The sequence below is a fragment of the Ixodes scapularis genome, unplaced genomic scaffold (assembly GCF_016920785.2).
Source record: "Ixodes scapularis isolate PalLabHiFi unplaced genomic scaffold, ASM1692078v2 PGA_scaffold9__187_contigs__length_104089568, whole genome shotgun sequence".
NCBI classification, from domain to species: domain Eukaryota; kingdom Metazoa; phylum Arthropoda; class Arachnida; order Ixodida; family Ixodidae; genus Ixodes; species Ixodes scapularis.
Window position 1 is genome coordinate 4,122,236 of NW_024609884.1, and position 22,489 is coordinate 4,144,724.

Sequence of the window (22,489 nt, forward strand, 5' to 3'; positions counted from 1 at the left end):
GTTTGCAACCGTTCCGGTAGATGGCGCTGAATTTGTAAAAGGGTCTATTGGCACAGTGGTGTCATGGTGTCACATGATATCAAATCTTCCAAAAAAATTGACTTCACAGTGCCAAGTCGTGTCACATGACACTGATATATTGTTATCCGAGGTCACACGACATAATACATCCCATAAATTTTTATGCTAAATTTGGCAGGTAAATCAATGTCTCGGTTTCAAGTCGTGGTGTCATGTCACCAATTACCCGCTGAAACTAGCATGATGCCGTGATGTTACATAATCAAATGACATGTTTTTTAATTAAATTTAGGTCATACTTTGCAGCCATTGGAATGGTCACATGACAAATTTTGCAGCAGTTTTGTGGGAAAATCGATGTTACATGACACTGATGTCACTAGTCACTGTTGTGTCATGTAACATTGAAACATCATGCAGTCAGAGCAACATGAGCATGTCCATACAAAGCTATCACTAACGGCATATATGAAACAAAAGTTCTTAAAGTAGTTTATCTGGTTCACGCTACCAAAACAGTTAACAGAGCCAACTCTATTTCATTACTTATTTGACCTGAAATAAAAGGGAAAAAGAAATTAAACCACTCAGCTGAAGCAGAACTACAATAATGACTGCTTACTTCTAAAACATTTTGCTATTTTTGTATTGCTTTCCTAGTGTGTTCTAATACACATGAGGCCTTGTAGGATTGGGAGCTGCACTTTTGGGTGAAGCCAGCTGCTCACTGAAACCTGCCGAAGATATCTATGTCACCAGAGATCAGCGTGGGATTGTGAGCCATCTGGTTGCCCATAGTGATGAGCAGTTCAAGTACCAGCATCCTTCCTCCCTCCCTGCCTCCCTCCCTCCCTCTGGGTCCGGAGTGCTCAGCAACACTCAAAAGCACGAAAATGATAAGCTTTTCAAATGCAAACTTTGCCCCGAAGCCTTTTTTAGTTATTCCCATCTGATCCGTCATAATCGAACACACAGTGGTGAAAAGCCATTTAAATGCGAGCTGTGCCTCCAAGCCTTTTCTCAGAAAGGCACTCTGATCGTCCATAATCGAACACACAGTGGTGAAAAGCCATTTAAGTGTAAGCTGTGCCCCCAAGCCTTTTCCCAGAAAGCCACTCTGATCATCCATAATCGAACACACAGTGGTGAAAAGCCATTTAAATGTAAGCTGTGCCCCCAAGCCTTTTCCCGGAAAGCCACTTTGATCATCCATAATCGAACACACAGTGGTGAAAAGCCATTTAAGTGTAAGCTGTGCCCCCAAGCTTTTTCCCAGAAAGGCCATCTGATCAGCCATAATCTAACACACAGTGGTGAACAGCCATTTAAGTGTAAGCTGTGCCCCCAAGCCTTTTCTCACAAGTGCAATCTGATCCGCCATAATCGAACACACAGTGGTGAAAAGCCATTTAAGTGTAAGCTGTGCCCCCAAGCCTTTTCTGACAAGTCCAATCTGATCTGCCATAATCGAACACACAGTGGTGAAAAGCCATTTAAGTGTAAGCTGTGCCCCCAAGCTTTTTCCCGGAAAGCCACTCTGATCATCCATAATCGAACACACAGTGGTGAAAAGCCATTTAAGTGTAAGCTGTGCCCCCAAGCCTTTTCCCAGAAAGCCACTCTGATCCGCCATAATCGAACACACAGTGGTGAAAAGCCATTTAAGTGTAAGCTGTGCCCCCAAGCCTTTTCTCACAAGTGCAATCTGATCCGCCATAATCGAACACACAGTGGTGAAAAGCCATTTAAGTGTAAGCTGTGCCCCCAAGCTTTTTCCCAGAAAGGCCATCTGATCAGCCATAATCGAACACACAGTGGTGAAAAGCCATTTAAGTGTAAGCTGTGCCCCCAAGCTTTTTCCCAGAAAGGCCATCTGATCAGCCATAATCGAACACACAGTGGTGAAAAGCCATTTAAGTGTAAGCTGTGCCCCCAAGCTTTTTCCCAGAAAGGCCATCTGATCAGCCATAATCTAACACACAGTGGTGAACAGCCATTTAAGTAAGCTATGCCCCCAAGCCTTTTCCCGGAAAGCCACTCTGATCATCCATAATCGAACACAGTGGTGAAAAGCCATTTAAGTGTAAGCTCTGCCCCCAAGCCTTTTCTGACAAGTCCAATCTGATCTGCCATAATCGAACACAGTGGTGAAAAGCCATTTAGGTGTAAGCTGTGCCCTCAAGCCTTTTCCAAGAAAGCCACTCTGATCATCCATAATCGAACACACAGTGGTGAAAAGCCATTTAAGTGTAAGCTGTGCCCCCAAGCCTTTTCTGACAAGTCCAATCTGATCTGTCATAATCGAACACTGGTGAAAAGCCATTTAAGTGTAAGCTGTGCCCGAAGCCTTTTCCCAGAAAGCCACTCTGATCATCCATAATCGAACACAGTGGTAAAAAGCCATTTAAGTGTAAGCTGTGCCCCCAAGCCTTTTCTGACAAGTCCAATCTGATCTGCCATAATCGAACACAGTGGTGAAAAGCCATTTAAGTGTAAGCTGTGCCCCAAGCCTTTTCCCAGAAAGCCACTCTGATCATCCATAATCGAACACACAGTGGTGAAAAGCCATTTAAGTGTAAGCTGTGCCCCCAAGCCTTTTCTGACAAGTCCAATCTGATCTGCCATAATCGAACACACAGTGGTGAAAAGCCATTTAAGTGTAAGCTGTGCCCCCAAGCCTTTTCCCAGAAAGGCAATCTGATCATCCATAATCGAACACAGTGGTGAAAAGCCATTTAGGTGTAAGCTGTGCCCCCAAGCCTTTTCCCAGAAAGCCACTCTGATCATCCATAATTGAACACAGTGGTGAAAAGCCATTTAAGTGTAAGCTGTGCCCCCAAGCCTTTTCTGACAAGTCCAATCTGATCTGCCATAATCGAACACAGTGGTGAAAAGCCATTTAAGTGTAAGCTGTGCCCCAAGCCTTTTCCCAGAAAGCCACTCTGATCATCCATAATCGAACACAGTGGTGAAAAGCCATTTAAGTCTAAGCTGTGCCCCCAAGCCTTTTCTGACAAGTCCAATCTGATCTGCCATAATCGAACACAGAGTGGTGAAAAGCCATTTAAGTGTAAGCTGTGCCCCCAAGCCTTTTCCCAGAAAGGCAATCTGATCATCCATAATCGAACACACTGGTGAAAAGCCATTTAAGTGTAAGCTGTGCCCCCAAGCCTTTTCACAGAAAGCCACTCTGATCATCCATAATCGAACACACAGTGATGAAAAGCCATTTAAAGGGACAACGAAGACGATTTTATTTAATTTTTTTAAATGGTGTTTTTATGCCTCTTGGGAACATAGCATGCTGCCCAATTTTTTGTAGACATTTGTGACGCATATTTTTGTGCCTACGAAAGAAGTAAAGAAACCGAAACTCAACAATCTCCGTTCTCGTTTCTGGGCCTCCGAAAACGGAGGTGACGTAGGGAGTGACGTCAGGTGTGAATAGTCGGTATCGGTAGCATTTAGAAGATCGAGAGTCTGGTTCCCGCGGTGGGTTATAGCAGCGCGGTGGGGCGGTCGTTCCGCCGAATCTGTCAACATCGACGGCAATGCCGCTTTCGCGAGCGAGTTCGAGCTTCCGTTCAGTGACCGAACACCAACGGAACGGGAGTACGTGTGTGGCGGCCTCTGCCACCACCCGACGGAGACCGCCCAGCCGGCAACCAGCGGCCGGCATGCCGAAGGACGGACGCGGGGGAGATGCGGAGGGGAAAGCGGCAGCGATCCGGCCGTTCCGGGATCCGGTTTCTCCGCGGATGTCCTTTTTTCGTCGTCAAAGAACACAAAACTAGCGTCGCCCGAACGAATACTGGTCTTCAGTCGACCGTTGGAACAGCCATCTAAGACTACCATTTTGCAGAATCCTTCCAGTACCGTGTTGTTTTTTATTTATTTTGTTTGCCCATAGTTCGTTGCCCGCTTCGCGTCCAGCGTAGCAAAGCAAAAAACAATTATGCTGCTTTATTTACGGTTTAGCAATCATTTTCGGTCCGATTTATACTTTTCATGGTTATTCAAGTGGAAATTAGAACAGTATTCCTAAAAAATCGCGAACCAAAACGTGACCGAAGGCACGTTTCTCGTTTCAACCAATCGCTGACGCGTCTCTTGTGACGTCGCGCTTGGCCCCGAATCGATCACGTGAGCTCCGCTTCTCCTGGCTTTTCCCGCAACTCCGGGCGTCGCTCCAGTCGATCCCGGTACGATTATTACCGCGACTGTTTAATTGATTTGCGCGGCACAGAAGCGCCGGTTTCGGCTGAAATTTGGGCAGCGTGACATGAGACATGCCTGGAACCCAGTTCAATCGCCAAAAAGATGTGTGAAATTGCCTTCATTGTCCCTTTAAGTGTAAGCTGTGCCCCCAAGCCTTTTCCCGGAAAGCCACTCTGATCATCCATAATCGAACACACAGTGGTGAAAAGCCATTTAAGTGTAAGCTGTGCCCCCAAGCCTTTTCTGACAAGTCCAATCTGATCTGCCATAATCGAACACAGTGGTGAAAAGCCACTTAAGTGTAAGCTGTGCCCCCAAGCTTTTTCCCAGAAAGCCACTCTGATCATCCATAATCGAACACAGTGGTGAAAAGCCATTTAAGTGTAAGCTGTGCCCCCAAGCCTTTTCCCAGAAAGCCACTCTCATCATCCATAATCGAACACACAGTGGTGAAAAGCCATTTAAGTGTAAGCTGTGCCCCCAAGCCTTTTCCCAGAAAGCCACTCTCATCATCCATAATCGAACACACAGTGGTGAAAAGCCATTTAAGTGTAAGCTGTGCCCCCAAGCCTTTTCCCAGAAAGCCACTCTCATCATCCATAATCGAACACACAGTGGTGAAAAGCCATTTAAGTGTAAGCTGTGCCCCCAAGCCTTTTCCCAGAAAGCCACTCTGATCTGCCATAATCGAACACACAGTGGTGAAAAGCCATTTAAGTGTAAGCTGTGCCCCCAAGCTTTTTCCCAGAAAGGCCATCTGATCATCCATAATCGAACACACAGTGGTGAAAAGCCATTTAAGTGTAAGCTGTGCCCCCAAGCCTTTTCTGACAAGTCCAATCTGATCTGCCATAATCGAACACAGTGGTGAAAAGCCATTTAAGTGTAAGCTGTGCCCCAAGCCTTTTCCCAGAAAGTCACTCTGATCATCCATAACCGAACACAGTGGTGAAAAGCCATTTAAGTGTAAGCTGTGCCCCCAAGCCTTTTCTGACAAGTCCAATCTGATCTGCCATAATCGAACACAGTGGTGAAAAGCCATTTAAGTGTAAGCTGTGCCCCAAGCCTTTTCCCAGAAAGCCACTCTGATCATCCATAATCGAACACAGTGGTGAAAAGCCATTTAAGTGTAAGCTGTGCCCCCAAGCCTTTTCTGACAAGTCCAATCTGATCTGCCATAATCGAACACACAGTGGCGAAAAGCCATTTAAGTGTAAGCTGTGCCCCCAAGCCTTTTCCCAGAAAGGCAATCTGATCATCCATAATCGAACACAGTGGTGAAAAGCCATTTAAGTGTAAGCTGTGCCCCCAAGCCTTTTCCCAGAAAGCCACTCTGATCATCCATAATCGAACACAGTGGTGAAAAGCCATTTAAGTGTAAGCTGTGCCCCCAAGCCTTTTCTGACAAGTCCAATCTGATCTGCCATAATCGAACACAGTGGTGAAAAGCCATTTAAGTGTAAGCTGTGCCCCAAGCCTTTTCCCAGAAATCCATTCTGATCAGCCATAATCGAACACACAGTGGTGAAATGCCATTTAAGTGTAAGCTGTGCCCTCAAGCCTTTTCTCGTAAGTCCAGTCTGATCATCCATAATGGAACACACGGTAAAAAGCCATTTAAGAAAGCTGTGCCTCCAAGCCTTTTCCCAGAAAGGCCATCTGATCAGCCATAATCGAACACAGTGGCAAAAAGCCGTTTAAGTGAAAGCTGTGCTTCGAAGGCTTTTTTTCAGAATTGCATCAGATATGCGATAAACCATTTCAGCAATTAACTCGGTCGGGAACCAATTTTTGAGTGCACTGCAGTGGTTTGTGCTCCCGACTTGAACCTTGCTATATTCGGGGACAACTTTTTTTATAATGCATTTAAAGGTATCTGCACTGTCATCTTTGTAATAATTTTTGCATTGTGTAAGGCATTTGTATGTATCTTCATTTTGATTTTTTTTTCTTATTCTTTGTCTAAAATAAATTCTGCAAAAGATAAATGTGTCGTCAGACTTCTCTACTGGTGTTCCTCACAAATAAAGCTCGAGAGTTTGAGCTTCCAGTGTTATATTGTTGTCTTTCAGCCATTGCAGATCTTAGCTAAAGTAAATGTGCCATTGGCAGAGTAGCTTTCTAGAAAGTTCTTGTTTTGATAATCTGTGCCATGCTGGAACCTCGTGGCAGTTTCGTAGCCGTGAAACTAACTGCAAAGTGGATGTGCATACTGCAGCACACAGGTATGGATTAGATTGTGGTGGCCATTTCCTTTGTTTTGGGTAGAGTGCATGCTCTGCTTCAGCCAGAGAGCTCCTAGCTACAGTGTGTCCCCTTTAAAAAAATCACATTTTTACCATGAAAGTAAACTATGCATCACTGAACGCTGATTCTCCACCCAAATGTAAACTTGGCAGTCTGAACCAGATTCAAAAGTTTTGGAACTAACCTTTATCTTATTGAAAACATTGAGCAAATTTTAAAAAATTAGTATGGGAACGTAGCCGTCGATAAAGTTCTCGAATACATGGAGCTGAATGGGGGTGCCAGTTACTGAAAACAAACTATAATGGGTCCTATTTTCCTATAGAGATCTTCATAAAATCGCTTGTAGCTTTTAAATGAGATCTTAATTATGGAACTTTTGGGCGTTAAATGAGCATTTCGCGATCCATACTTTATTTTTGCCCTGAAAAACAAATTTTTGAGATGGACACATTATGTACTACTTGCCCTGTTCTTGTGCTGCATCTGCCGAGTCTATGTTACTTCCATCCCTGTCCCAATGGCAGTGATGTGATTGCTGGGCCAATTGCGCCAAGGGGCTAACCCTGCTACATTTCGCCAAAATATGGGTAATCTGCGCCAAAGGACCAGTTTTGGTCGCCTTTCAAAACCGAAACTAAACTGAGTACCGTAACTGAGTATGCGTGAGCTAGGTGGTGCAAGCGGCCACCCAACACAAAGTACTCTGCATCAATCGTGACATTGTAACCCTGGAGCCGGAGAAAAGAAGGGACGTAGGACAGGCAAAAAAACTCCAATCTCAGTATTGAACCAGCTTGCCTGCATCCTTGCTTTCGTTATATCAATCGCCCATCCGGTCTCGCATGCAGTGCTGCCAACTCAAAAATTGAAAACTTGCAGTTGAAATCCCGAAAACCGCTAAATAAAAAACGCACAAAATGACTTTTTAAACATTTTTGATTTGCTCTAGTTCTTGCCCAAAAATATAATAACAGTATAGGTCATATCAATGTCATCTGAAAGGAATCTTTCCTTTTGTTTCGACTAGAAATCTGTCACGCCACAGTTACCCAGGTGACCCGAAGCCAAAATTGCAGAGTGAGCGCATACGAACATGGCAAGGGACTCTTCAGCAGTGCGTGACTGGTCAGACTTTCGTTGAACTCGTAGAGTTGTCTGCCTGCCAGAGGAGAAAGGTGCAATCGGCCGAAACATGCTTCTTTGTTGCAGCGTGCACGACCGAGTCCTTGTGCTTCGCGAATTGATCAGCTCTGCAATAGTGGCACCTGCCACTATTGGCGACGGCCGTGGGAAAACTATTTGGTCCTGCGTGCCAGTCCGCACGTCGCTACAGATATGGAGCTTCCTAAACTGAAACATAAGGACCGCCGCATGTTCATCAACATTCCTGTTCTTGTTTAAAACATGCGCTACTACAAAAAAATCCCTCATTAGTTCGAAGACTGCTGTGTCCAAGTATTGATTACCTAGGTTTCTCTTGGTTGGCTTTCTTTCGAGGGACCCCGGTACATGAAAAATCTGTCGCGCAAGAAAGTTGGTGAAGAGAAGTGAGCTAAAGCAAAGCAGGCAATGTCTGCACGCTGTACCCGCACAGCTATCGACCAAACATCTATTCTTGGCGTCAACTTTCTGTGGGATTTCTGAAGCGAAGAGGGCCCCTCGCAGCTTTGATCGACACTTGAGGTGCGCGAATGCCTTCCCATGGAGCTTGCTTCTGCAATATTTGGGAAGGTGAAAACACTGTGAAGTTGAATCATGTATGACGATGACATTAAGTGCATCAAGGTCGTGCGGGCTAGCACCCATTTTGAAGATTTCTGACAGCACAGCTCTTCAGTGCACATTTGTGTCCTTAACATATAGATTGCGCGCTTCGGAATCTCGGAGGTTATGCGCTTGGCCCGGCTTGGCCCTTCATGGCATGACGTCAAGGATCTCCCGAGATTCATCACTCTCTTTTTGTTGGCCTATTTCGAAGCGCCTGCCAAAATCCAGTCATTTAGAATGAAAAATATAGTCATCTGCTTAAAATACAACCATGTGAGTATCAAGTACAGGTTTAGCTGACCCTATTAGACAATGTTTTCTGTATATTTTAAATTCAGATTTTACCCTTCTAAGCACAAGTCACGCTTATTGTGACGTGTTCCATCAGCCGCTCGCCAACGTTTTAAGGATACTATAACCAAATTTCGGCGGTTATTTTTCGGTCTATAAGTGTTGAATGAACTATTAGCAAAGGGCACTTGGTGGATGTCGCTAAAGCCGCGTTTGTAATGCCCGTCTAGGAACCTTGACGGGTAGCGACGATGATTGTTTTGACTAGAACTATAAATGCTTCGAACCTGAAGTCATCCCGACAGCTCTCCGGCCACCACGAGAGAAGAGCTGAAGGAGGAACTCCCCTCTCACCTGGACCCTCGTGTGTCCCAGAGGTCGCTATTGTCCCTCTACAAGATTATAGAAGACTAACCAGTCTCTCAAAATTCGCACGAAAGCAGCTTTGGGGTTAGTTGCGGTGGCCTAATCGCTGGCGTGCTTCGGTGGGTGGAACGGCTAGGGCATCCCGACGCCAGCCTCGCCACAGTTTTGCTCGTCCCGAGACAATGACAGTGTAAGTCACGATTGCGCCGTATGTGATGTGATTTCCACTGGCTGTTCTCCGATTGTTTGCGCCAGAAGTGGGCCGTTTATAATGAAAAATACCGCCACCAGGCTCAAAATACAAACGTGTGATTGCCATTTACCGATATTGTGGATCATATTCAGCCCATTTCAGAACACGACGGGTATATTTCAAATCTCGTTCAAGTGTCCCTTTAACATAAAGCGCCAGCGAGACAAACGCTACAGGAGCGAGCAGCATGCTTATGTATGTTCATGCCTGCACTGTGCAGGCACGCAATTTGCCGAAGTGACACTCTCTCTGAGGTTGCGATTTTTGAGTTTAAATCTTATGTTCTCGAGTGGCGGCAACCTCTACAAAATATTTTGAATAAAACATACAAAAAAATCTCAATATTTTCTTAAGGCTCGCATTGAAACTAAATTTTCGTGAGACTACTAGCCATGCAGGGATGTCATTATTTGGTTTTCAAATATTGTTATGAAGAAAGTTTTATGAACCTAGTTATACTCATAATTAAAAAATTTAACACACAAAAAAAATACAGCGAAAGTAGGCACACTAATTTCGGCTGCAAAGTGCCAAAAGCAAGACGTTCTTCACTCAAGGGCGCCATTTGCTCGGTAGGAGCACCGTCTGACAGCACTCGAATGCGGATGTGAAATGCCGTCGGACTGCACGTATGCTCCGCAGCTGCAAGAGCGCCGTCGAACGGCACTCTAGTAGACACCGCGCTTTTTTAAAATGGTTGATTAGTGCGAACAGGCGTCAGTCGGCGGTTTTTCTAGGCCTACAAACTTCACTGCCTCTGTAGGGTGGCCGAGGACCATGTCAAGCTGATTTATCAGCTTTTTTTTTTCTTTGGCCTCCCCCCCCCCCCCCCCATTTTTCGTTGAATGGGAAAAATAAACTATTTGATTTGATAGGAAATTTTTTTCTTCCTTGCCATTTTTTATTCAGGTGACCTCGTCCTTCCATCATAAATCTCAAGACCGTGCAAAATAAAACACGACTTTCTTCCCTGACCCAAGCTGTGCACCAGTGCAAGTGTAACCCAGTGACCCACAGCGCATTTTTTTTTATGATTTACCCCTCCCCCCAAAAACAAAAATGAGCTCGTTTTTTTTTGCAATTTCTGCCTGGAGTTTTAAATGTAAACTATTTATTTCATTACTAGCTGCTTACAACATGCAACATAAGCAACTATAGACGACAACTTTGGGAAGATCAGATCTGTGAAATAAAATTGTGGCACATCATAGCCAACAAATTGAACATTCTCAATGGTGGAATATAAAATGACTAGCCGACAAGGATTTGAAAAAAAAAACAAAAAAAACAGGTAAGTACACTATCATTAATCTGACTAGTTTATCACCATCTCGTTTTCAGATATGTAAAAAAAAGTGCCAAAATTTTGCCCAAGGACCAACACGCTGCTTACAAACAAGTTGGCATTTGCCATGGGCAGTGCACAGCTTCGTGGGAAGCGGTTGCGCAGGTGCAGTGCCGACAGCAGCAACGCGACATCGCAAGTTGTACAACAAACCAAACTTACTTGCACAAAAGGTGCTAATAGTGAAAGACATACTATATGTAACCCAGCTCGTAATAGTAATACTGCCAGGCTCTTAGACCCAAAATTAAATGAACAAAGCAAAAACTTTGGTATCAATAAATAGCAGGGGGCATAAGGGCTCAGTTAAAACTGCTAAAAAAAAATTGTCCATTTTTTTTTTAAATTCCACATACTTTTAGAGGGAAACAAGTGCTAACCTTTGTCTCTCAGCTTAAGAGACGAATGGGATGTTCTCAAGGAAAAGGCCAGTGCACCACACACACTGAACAGACAATACAAAGGCCTACTCATCGAGACCACCATAAAACAAGTAGGAGTGTCGCACACCAAGCCAACTTTCCAGAAGATGCACTCTGCTCGCCTATCCTCGACAGCACCTCAATGCGCCCACAACAGGAAATTATTTGAAATTTTACGTTGTCGACAGAAACATGCGTGAAAGGTTGGCAAGAACACAGTAGCAGTGCCACTGTGCAGTGTGGGAGATCGACCTGCTAGAGCCGGTTAGCAGCAATCTGTGACCAGGAACATCCGGTTCACCAGCTCATTAAGAAAAACAAAATGGTGGACCACCTCCACCTTAACAGCCTTCGTTTTCCATTAATACAACTTTGTTACACACGAACTATCAGGAGGGAGCATACTTCCACTACATTTTAAGCTACAATCATTAAATTTGCTCCAGAGCCTTGGGTAATGCAACCAAATCCAAGCACCACCACCATACCATGAGAGATGGCTCGAGAAGAGACTCCAGGGAAGGCTTCGCAACAGCAGTCGACAAGAGCAACCTTTTCGCCTTCCTAGTTTTCTATTTTACTGTATGTGCCCACGACCTTGTCCATGGCGTTTTTTTTACATATCAACTCAAGTTAACAATACTTCGTCAAAATGAACTCGCTTAACACCCGCCCTTTTATGAAGAGACTCAGTTCCAGGGGTAAAAAGTCAGCTGCTGCTCCAACCCTTCCTTGAGGTCCCTTCCGCAGGTTCTGGCACCTCCCTACCTCGTTTGACCAAGGAAAAGTTCCACACCTAGCATGCACAAGAGACGCAATATCCATCCAATTGTAACTGCAACATATTGCTCTCAAGTCGGCCTAGTTGCATCGGTTTGTTTGCCCCCCACCAAAATGGGAGCAGTAACGTTGAGGACCAGCAGCTCTGGTCCAGGTTCCTCAAGCAAGGATGGGGCAGAAGGCACGACTCAAGCTTCTTGGCGGAAAACTTCGTTCAGCTGCTGTGTCACACGTATAAAGGTGGTTCTCCGTGGCAACTCCTTGAGGCGGCCAGCACCTGTGTAAGTGCAGGCCGACCGGAGACCGCCCAACACGTCCAGAATGGTCGCCTGGACATCACCGCGGTACGGTACCTGCACCGTCTTCCCCTCAGAAGCCCTGGGAAAGAAACACCAAGGCTACGTTAAACAATGATATGAATGCAGCACACCCTCCCATAATCAAAGACAACCAAGGAGTGAGGATCTAGTCCAAGGGTGGCCAGGCTGACCCGATCGAAGAGCCGCAAATAAAACCACAAAACTTCCAAGAGCCGCGGGGGGGGGGGGGGGGGGGAGGTGCAAGCTTTTGTTCAGAGCAATCAACGAAACTCTGAACTACTTTCAATCTATTCGAGTCAAAAGCAGTCGAACAGTACGTAGGTAGCAGTAGCACAAGACTACCAAACCGCAACCAGTCTTTCAATTTAAAACGCGTTCCATTTCTCTTTTTGGGGAAGTGCTCGGGTGCCCGGGAGGGGGGGTTGGGGGAGGGATCCGCAAGCCATACTTTAACACGCGAAGAGCCGCAGCTTGGCCACCCCTGATCTAGTCAAATGACTGGAAGGGGCGAGGCACGGCTACCTGTACTCTGCAACGCCTCCATGGTACTTCTCCATGGCAGTGGCAGAACTCATGCCGTAGAACATCTTGTACTTCTGGCCATCCTTCTCAATCACTTCACCGCCGCTCTGATCGTGTCCGGCCAACATGCCCCCGAGCATAACAAAGTCTGCCCCGGCGCCAAATGCCTTGGCCACGTCTCCAGGGCAGGTACAGCCGCCATCCTGAAATCGCAGCCCCGGGGAATCCAGTTACCTCCAAGACGACAACACCTCCAAATGCTTTGGGAACACGAACGACTCAAGCGAATTTTCGAGCCTCACCGAGATAATGTGACCGTCCAGGCCATGGGCAGCATCAGCACACTCGATGACGGCACTCAGCTGTGGGTAGCCCACGCCGGTCTTCTTGCGGGTGGTGCAGACGGAACCGGGGCCAATGCCCACCTTGATGATGTCTGCCCCGGAGAGCAGCAGCTCCTCCACCATCTCCCCAGTGACCACGTTGCCCGCCTGTAGGGGAAGACTGTTTTCATTGACCGTCGTCACCTTCTTCGGGGCATCTTCAGGGACAGCACCGTGGCACACTCTGTGGGGGTGAAAACAATTTCCTTCTCTCCATTTTTTCCTTCTCCCTTCCCCGCAGGAGCGGGGATCTCAGCTACTCACCACAAAAAGGAAGAGGCTCTCCCTCTTTCTCGAACGGAAAAAAGGAATTGAGGGACTTCTTTTCTTTCCGGCTGCTTGTCGGCCCTTAAAACAACCTTTCCCTGGCAGCCTGCACCTACATGCAGATATGGTCTTATCAAAACCAGCATAAAGGCTCCCTTCAGAGGCCGCAAGACTGCAGTTCCTGTGAACCACTCCCACACATTCCAGCTTGCTACAGGCTGCACAATTTAGACTCCTTGAATTTCAAAAGTGCAGCAGAGTATAAGTACATGCTTTCAAGGTTGAACAATATTTAGTCGCTAACGATATGCAACACTGTTAAATGGCTACCTCGCGCAGAAATAAAGGTCTACCAATGTCAGCCAGGGGAAACTAAACAGCCGTGCCCTCGAAGGTAGCAGCAGCAAGGGATGCCGCAAACTTTTTCCCAACCTGACGTTTGAAGACTGAAACAAGGGGTTCGAAAGATTTGATACATTTAGATTTTCTCGTCCTGGCCGAGCTTTCACCTAGTCGGCCTGCCGCTTGGCCATTGTATTGAGAGCAGCTTGAATTTTATGTTCAAGTGCAGAACATTAGAACCCATGACAAGCGAAAAGTCATGCTCTGCAGTGCCTGCGGTGTGGACACTTATACCCTCCTGCGCTCTCTGTGCGTTCTAAGACACCGCTAAAGACACTGTACGCTGACATCGTGGCAAAACTTGGCACCCACTTCGTCGGCAAGCCCTCTGTCACCTTGGAACACTTTCGTTTGAACAAACGGGATCATCTTCAAGGGCAGACAGTACCGGCATATGTGGCGGCACTGCGGCAGCTCTCCCATCATTGTGAATTTGAGGACTGGCTTGACCGTCTACAGTGCGACTAACTGGCGTGTGGCTTGCACGACGAGACCCTCCAGCACCGATTTTTGGATGAGTTGCCAAAGCTGTCCAGATGGCCAGGGCTATAGAGAAAGCGCTTGCAAAGATGCAAGAACTTCGTTGCACCAGGTCAGAGGCTCGCCAAGAGCAAAACTGAGTGACGCACATCCCGCGGAAGCCCCCCACCGGTAGTGCTTCCAAAAAAGGTCAATCTCCACATTCCCAGTGCTGGAGATGTACTGGTTCCCACGATGCCTCAACCTGTTCCTAGGTCAGTGTCGCATGCCACTTTTGTGGCAACAAGGGGCATCTACAGAAAGCTTGTCACAAGAAAGCGTAAAAAAAAAAAAGAAGAAACAGGGAAAGCCACTTGAGTTCTAACCGTCTCGTTCCAACTCTGAATGGCGGTCCAGAGGCCGCAACCACCAGCTGACTGATCTGATCTGTTCCCCAGTACAGATGTCTACCATGTCACACAATCCATTTGCCATACGGGTCAACCTGTGGAGAAAGCTCCTTCAATCACTTTTGGCTGTTAACTCCGTCACCCCGGCTACCTTCGCAGACGTCGGGATCAACAGACATGTTCTGTCCATGGAAGTCGACTCCGGTTCTGCCTGCACAGTCATTAGCTCAGAAACATTCCGACTGCTGGACATCATGACCCATGACCTTCAAACTTCTCCACTTCAGCAACATATCCTGCCGAGCACTTCAACGGGAAGAAGCCTGGCCGTGACATCAGCTAAGGTCGGCTTTGGACAGCGTCCACCTGAATCATCTGTGTAACGTTACCTTCGAACCCGCTAAGTTCAAAAGTTTGACGAACTTTGAACTTCTGGACAAAAGTTAAAGTTGGTTCAAACAAATGTAGATAACACAAAAATAAGAACGGAAATATTGCACTGAAGCTTCAGTTAGCCGATCCTGTCACCAAAGGCTTGCTTTGGCTTCGGCGCCTCAGCTTCGTGCCCCGTACTTTTTTTTCTCCGCCTATCACACAGAGCCTTTCCCATCTAAAACTTAGAGCCATTGGATCTGTTCATAACCTTAGTTCTTTCCGAATTTAACTCCCCGAATTTCCTCGTGTAAGCGGCTGGCTTGTGTAAGCAGCTCATCGGGGAAAGGTCCGCACAGACAGCGATGCTGACACATGACCATATTTACTTGAGTAAAAGATGCACTGTTTGTGAACAAAGCCTGTGAATTTGTTTTTCTGCGGAGTGTATGGGTAGCCAATCACCACGATGCAGCAACTTACGAGACAAAGGTAACATCTGCACGCGAAAATGCTATCTGCGCAGATCGCACTTTTACGGAGAATTTGTGTTCTGGACTTTGTTATTCACCATGTTATTAAGGCAGAACACGCAAATTGGATGTATCTGCGTTCTACCGGAAAATAGATGCAAGGGTCTTGTTCGTAGGTAGCAGATTGGTACGTAACGAGTTACAAGTAACTGATTACTTGTAATCAATTACATTTTATTGTAACTTTTTAACACTTCAAGAACTTTTTTTTTGCATTTTGCAGTAACATTTGCTGTAGTCCAATTACTATTTTTCTGTAATCAATTACAAGTCATCAATTATATGCTTCCAAAAGAGTTAAAATGATTGAGTTTTTTTTACATAAAAAACCTCTCTGTTTGCCTGTGCGTCACTTGTCTGTGTTGAACCAATGCTGAACACTTTTTTTTTACCCCTTAACAACTAAAAAAATGTATTAAGATACCATAAAGATTAGAATGACAATGAGCGCAGCGACGTTTGGACTGTCGAGCTGTCGAGAGTGCCTAGTTTTCTGTGTACGGCCTGTTACAATCTGAGTTTGCCGCGGCATATTCGGCTGTGTTCTGCACTAACTTCATCTAGCCACGACAAAGACCTCCCAGCCCCCAGCCCCCCCCCCCCCCCCCCCCTTTCTATCTTGAAAGAGTTCACCACAAACTGGTACGCAAAGTGTTTGTGCGCTACAACCCTTTCCCCCAAGCGCATCCGTCGAGAGGGTCTTCAGCGCCGCGGCAGATATCTTTACCAGGAAACCTGGGAAGATGACTGACAAGAACTTCCAACAACAACTGCTGTTGAAGCGTAGCAAGGTGTGAATGACAAAAAAATAACCACTTTTAACATATGTATGCATTTTTGATTTCGTAATAAATAGACTAAAAAAAGTAATGTGAAAAGTAATAAATTACTCTGGTAATTTTTCAATTACTTCTGCGATGCAGTAATTGATTACTGTAATCAATTACATTTATCAATAAAGTAATTGTAATTGGTCACTTTTTTTCAGTAACACGTACAAGACCGATAAGTAGTGTGTCTATTACTCGAGTAAATATGGTAGTAACCGGCTGCATTTTAGCGTGTCCAACGTCTCCCCCTATTTAATTATTCAGAGAAGAAAAGCGCAAGAAACTGGTGAAGGGGTGAGCCTGATGCACATAGAGTCGTGACCTGACCAGATTATTTTCGGAAGCCAGAGGCATCCCGGCTTTGTAAATAACGAGCAGTACTGCAAGTACCACAGGACTGACAAGGAAAGGGTCTTTACGGCATAACAGAAATGTGTCATATTTTTAGTGGGATTTTATTTATTTATTTAGGGATACTACCGGCTCCACTCAAGGAGCCATGGTAGGAGTCGGTACAAACATGTAAACAAGATGCAGATTTATAAATGACAACTCACTTAAGTATAAATTCAAGAGCAGATACAAAATTAGCAACGGTTGTGTTGATGATGACAGCGTTTGGTAATTCGTTCCATTCTTGAATTGCCCGAGGGAAGAAAAAATATCTAAAACAGTTGTTTTTGAACCGTTGCACTTTATGCAATTGTTCAAGATGAATCCCTTAAAACTTTATTCGAAACTGCAGAATTTGACCATCGTTTGCGAGCTTCAAAGACTTCAAACATAAATTCAATAATCTTCTAACCTTACAAACTTAAATCTTAAAATAATTAAAAATCCGAGTTTTTATAACTTGAATTGTACAGAAACTTCAAACCTTCGAACCCGAATTCTAAGAAACTTTGATATCTTCACACTTTTCAAATTCGAACCTCAGCGAGGTTTGAAACTTGTAAACTTTTCTTATTCAAACCTTAATAAGATGCAAGTAAAAAAAAAAACTGCAATATTTTTCCAAAAAAAAAAAATGTGCTTTCGGGTTTCAGGGTATCTTTGAACCTATCAGATTTATTTTGAGAATTAGGCCTGGCTGTCTCTCTGTCGCATACTTCTGCAGTCTCAATTTCTCACAAAAAATTAGTAACACAATCATCTTTTTACCACCGCGAAAGAGTGTAGCTACATATCTATGGTAATATTCATACATGTTTTTCTTTTTTTTGTTATTTTTGAGTATCTTCACAGTTATGCACAAGAATTTTTGTTCTCAATAATGTCCTATCACAACCAAATATGGCATGCATATAGTTTAGGATATGTAGAATGCAACTATCAAGGTTTTGATAGAGTTTATATTTATGAAAAACTTTTGTAAGCCCTTTGAAAACAGGTGTTTTTGCAATTCCCAATTATTTTAATAAAAGTGGTCTCGCACACATTATTGTTGTTCATTGCATTCAGTGGTTTAAAAAAAAGTTAATTAGCTCATTTTACTAGGCTTTTTGAGAGTGTTGCCATGTCCCACATGTATGCAAAAACATGTTTAGTTTTTTTTCATTTTTTTTTTCATCTGCATTGCATTTAGAACATATAAAAGAACCTAAAGCAAAACTAACACCAGATTAGTAAAAGAGGAGATCAAGCACTACAAACTGTGAAAATTTCATTCACTTATGGTAAACAATAAAATAATGTTTTCCCCTGGCATATGTCCCCTTAAAGGGCCCCTGAAAAAAAAATTTTTTAAACAGTCCTGTTGGGACTGTCAAAAAATAAATTTTTCGCAGAAAAAAAATTTTTAGAGCAATATTGACGGCGAGAAATTTATTTGAAACTCTGCACGTGAAGTCCATGATGTCACGAATCATTCCGGAATGACCATCTCGGTCGTGAAGGCCAAGCCGATCCACCTCTCCTCCATGCGCCCGAAATGCAGAAAAAGAAAACAAGTGGAAAGGAGGTGACTGCTGACGAAATTGCGTCTCACGCCGTCAATATTGCTCTAAAAATATGTTTTTGCGTAAAAATAATTTTTTGACACGTTGTGTCCCAACCAGACTGTTAAAATTTTTTTTTTTTTTTTTCTTTTCAGGTTTTTTTTTAAAGGGACACTGACAGGGTATTTATGCTTGCCAAGGTTTTATTTGTACATGACATATGAGAGCCCAGCTACCCAAAACACAATTTGCGGCTCAAAATTCAAGTTTTTTTTCCCTCCCAAAACTTGTTAATCGAGAGCTGGCCGGTTTGAGTCGCGTTCACTCTCTGGTCCATGGTCATGTGCCATTCAAACACACATAACAAATATAATCAAAGTCGTGGGTCATCAAAGCCACACTCAATATTAAAAATAGAAGAAAAAAAATATGAAACCCATTTTGTGTTTTGCAGCTTCTAAAAAGTTGCAAATACGTTGATTAATAAAAAAAAAAAAAATTGCACAGAGTATCAGAATTACATGTACTGCGTAATTCTCAACATGCCGTCGTATCGCTGGAGTCGCAGGCTGGACGGCTGAACGGAGCGGAATAAGCGATGGCGGCGGACGACAGGCGTGGGACCTCTATTTCAAAACTGCCGTTCGCGGCACCGGTGAAACTGTCTAGCTTCGAAAGATAAGTCGTTTACCGATCAAAGCAATTAGGGTTTATTTTGTACGACAAGTTCTACCACTAAGCTGATTAGCACGAAGACGTCGCCCCTTCTCCTGGCTGAAGATATCGCTCGTCTTATGAACACTAAGTGGGAAGAGCTTGAAAAACGTGCAAACATCAAGCACGAAGTGCCTGACGTTTGTGCGGTCTGCTTTGCACAACCGAAGGAAAAAAAAAAAAAAGTAGGGTTGAGTGTTGCCACTTGACTTCCCGCAACACACTCCTCTGCATCTCTCTCTCCCCCCCAGTCCACACGTCGCGGCCACTACTCTGTGCTCAAGTTTCGGTTTTTAGCAGTTGCATTTTTATTACTTTATTAAAAAGATATGTGGCTCTGTAGGAAAATTTTTAATTGGGTAGCCTTCTGACCCCATAATAAATCGCCTAGCAACAATTTGGGGGGGCAAGGGGGGAGGGGGTGTTAACGTCTCTTTAAAGGCCAACGCACCAACCTCAGTTTTCTGCAGGGAAGATAATCCTCTTAAGAACTTTCCTCTCCTAAGCTGCGAGGGGAGCCAAGCTGGGGCACGAAAAAAAGGTAGAGAGGATATAGGAAAGGAGGAGGAGGGGCAAAAGTGGAAAGCGCGAAGTGTACGGCGGCCTTTAACGGAGTTCGAAATCTTCTGAACTTTTATAACTCGAAACTCAGCAGGTTTGCGGCATCCCTAGTAGCAGCTGTCAATTCAAAAAGTAAAACATAAGGCAATGTGACTTCTGTAACGGAAATACAGTACAAACTAGAAAATGTCACACTTTTTTTAGATCGTGTCAGAAATTCAATGGCTCTCTAAGTTTTGACAAGGCCAGGTTTTCTTGGGGTTTATTTTGTACCTGGGAGTATCAAATGGCATGGAAAGAGATGCGATAGTTCTGCCCTTAGGAGAAACAGTTATGCTCCTCAGCAACAACACACACCCCTCCTCCACCTTTGCTAAAACTTAATACAGCCATAATAGACGAATTGCTATATTACCCAAGCATCAAGGAGAATGCAGGGATTGGTGTTCCACACGCCGCGCGTTCTGGCATCAGCAGTAGTAACTTTTCGAAAGCAAATACCCAAAACAAATGGCATCTTGCACGCGCGTTCGTCGACACTTTATTTTGGTTATTTACTTCGAATCTTTTATACGGGGAAGGCGTGCGCGTGTGGCGCGTGCAACACCAATCTCTGCATTCTCCTTGATGCTTGGGTAATATAGCAATAGGTCTATTTATTAGGTCTCTTCATTTACCCTAACATTTATGTGCTTTGCACAAATCACTCAAATAACGGTTTAGAAGTGGGACGACTGCATCAATCTAAAAAATCATGCTTGTTTGTGAAAAAATCAAATTCAATGCGGGACATACCTGTATTTTAGCACCCATGAAAAATGATCTATTCAGCTTCCCCAAAACATAAACTAACTGATACTTTAGATGCCGAAGCACTAAGGGCTGGAGTCTACGAAGCAAGTATACAGCTAATAATTGGCAAACTTTGCCTGGTGGATCACTCGCTTTGTGCACGGCATCAACAGTCAGATACCACACACATGACGACTGCTGTTGGATGAAATTCGTCCCTTGTTCACAGATTAAGCGCCCCATGCAGTCCAACCTTCAGTTGGGATGAATCTTGCACACAGAACAACCGTCACCTACAGCAAGGATCTGGTGACATGCTGGCCCTCTTAAAGCAGCATATAAGTAGGTTTCTTAACGTATCATGTTACATTTTACCAATGAGGTTTGGTCGAATCAAACTTGAAAAAGCTAGAAGCGTACCATGATGGTGTGGTTGGGGAACTCTTTCCTCACGGCGCGCACAAACTGCACAAAGACTTCAGAGTAACCGTTGGCCACGTCCAGGCAGATGTAACGCAGTTGGGGGATTTCCTTGAGGATTGCCTTCATCTTTTCATAGTCTGCTTGACTCGATCCCGAGCTCACAGCGACATTCTGCACAAGGAGTAAAAAGTGACGTCACGCGCGGTGTAAGGATACGACTGGAAAACTGCGGCACACGCAGCCAAAGCAACTTCTGTTTGCTTGTCTGTGGGGGTTCTTTCGTGAACAAAAACAAAGCTCCAAAGAATGATTAAACATGCAGATACCAAAACATTATTTAAAAGGAATAAACCAAATGTTGTTACAAAAATTGGCCAAGTTTTAACGTGCTGACGACACCAAATGGCAGAGGTCATATAACCACGCCAGCCCCCAAGCAGCTTTGCCCGTGCTGGACCAGTTGACATCATGTGACCTGTGATGCATCACGCTCTCCGATGACTGACTTTCGAGCGCTCGCTAGAATCATTCCTTTGGAACGCAAAAGACAGCCGTCCGTTCAAGATATAAGTGCGCGACTGTCATTGGAAGATTGAGTTGATCATGTTTAACCTATTTCTGAACGTGAGAGGTATATTTCAGCTTTCGATTTTCTATCCCTTTAAAGGCTTCACCCGTATTCGTGCGCACGCTGTATTTGATGCTTGGGTTATCGTGCAAAATCTATTCACGCGAATGGAGCATGCATTCATAGAGCATGCCTTCCATTCACAGATGAGTCTCATTCCGTTCCCCGCTGGCGACGACAGACCTCAACGATGCTGGGGTTGCTGGAGCAGAATTCCTTCCACTGCTCGACAGAATAGTGCTTGTGGATGGCCGTGAACAGAGAATTCTGAGGAGAGAAAGGGAAGTGCCCGAGGCTCAACACATCGGTAGCAGTGGCACCAGCGACCGTGCCCCGGCAACACTACGCAACGAGTCGAAAATGGGCATACCTTTGCCAGGACCTGGGCCATTTCAAATGTTCCCACCGTGTCCATGTTGGCTGCAATGATCGGGACGCCATCGAAGGAAGCCCTGGAGTTCCGAAACTTGAACGACCTGTTGAGGTCTACCTGAAAGACGGCACACAAATTCGATCCCCGGTGACGTGCAGTGAAACCAGTCGGTGACCCCACCTTCTCCCGCAACGTTATCGTATTTACAAACGCGCAGATCACGTATCGAGGGCGATAGCAACCATTCAGGAATGAATGAATGAAAACGATAACGGGATACGACTGAGAGACGCGCGCCAAGCGCTCGAGTGTTACCTCGATCCTGCTCTTGAGAGTGCTCCGTTTTGGCCTCAGCAGCACGTCCTTGAAGTCCAGTTTAATGTCGTTGTCGATGTGGGGCATTTTGCTAGATTACTGAAAAGCGGGTAACCTTCAAGCTGCCGACAGCGCGCAATCACGTTGCTTACTAACCCTCGCCGGCTCTACTGCACGGAGTACCCCGACTGCCCTACCGACACCGGCTTTACGCTCTATCTGCGCCAACGGTACTACACTCGTGAGCACACTGCAGGTCGTGCACCACGCTGACCTCGCCGGCTGTAGTTGGCGCGACTGGAAGGCGAAGGCGCGAAGGGGCGAAGGTCAGAGCGTCAGAGGATCAGAGCCTGGGATAATATTGGAATAAGTTCTGTTGCGCTATGCGGCTCTGCCGGCTCTGCTATGCGCTATGCGAGGTGACGCAAGCCGCCGCCTGATTCAGATCAGAGATTCAGAACGATTCAAAACCGTCAGATCCATCCACAGCCGGAAACGGCTCTGGATGCTCTGGGCACCATCCACATTTATCCAT

General features: G+C 45.1%; 2 protein-coding genes across 3 annotated transcripts in view; one reads left to right on the top strand and one right to left on the bottom strand.

Moving 5' to 3' along the window:
- Positions 1-6,227, top strand: part of LOC120849092 (zinc finger protein OZF) — a 28,071-nt gene extending 21,844 nt beyond the window's left edge. Inside the window, exons 5-6 of one of the 2 annotated variants that reach the window (XM_042287188.1) lie at positions 711-1,250; positions 1,419-3,191. In XM_042287188.1, the coding sequence (XP_042143122.1) occupies positions 711-1,250; positions 1,419-2,026 (1,148 nt within the window). In that variant the 3' untranslated portion in view covers positions 2,027-3,191. Of the gene's footprint in view, positions 1-710 lie in introns of both variants that reach the window. The other variant, XM_040221218.3, reaches the window with a different exon arrangement.
- Positions 6,228-10,033: 3,806 nt separating this feature from the next.
- LOC8031240 (GMP reductase 2) lies at positions 10,034-22,457 on the bottom strand. The gene is made up of 7 exons (XM_002404793.4): positions 21,955-22,457; positions 21,637-21,756; positions 21,450-21,533; positions 20,636-20,809; positions 12,858-13,046; positions 12,556-12,758; positions 10,034-12,091 (listed from the first exon to the last, which is right to left on the bottom strand). Exons 1-7 carry the CDS (start codon positions 22,039-22,041, stop codon positions 11,902-11,904), a joined length of 1,047 nt encoding a protein of 348 aa, XP_002404837.2. The 5' UTR covers positions 22,042-22,457; the 3' UTR covers positions 10,034-11,901.
- Positions 22,458-22,489: the final 32 nt, after the last annotated feature.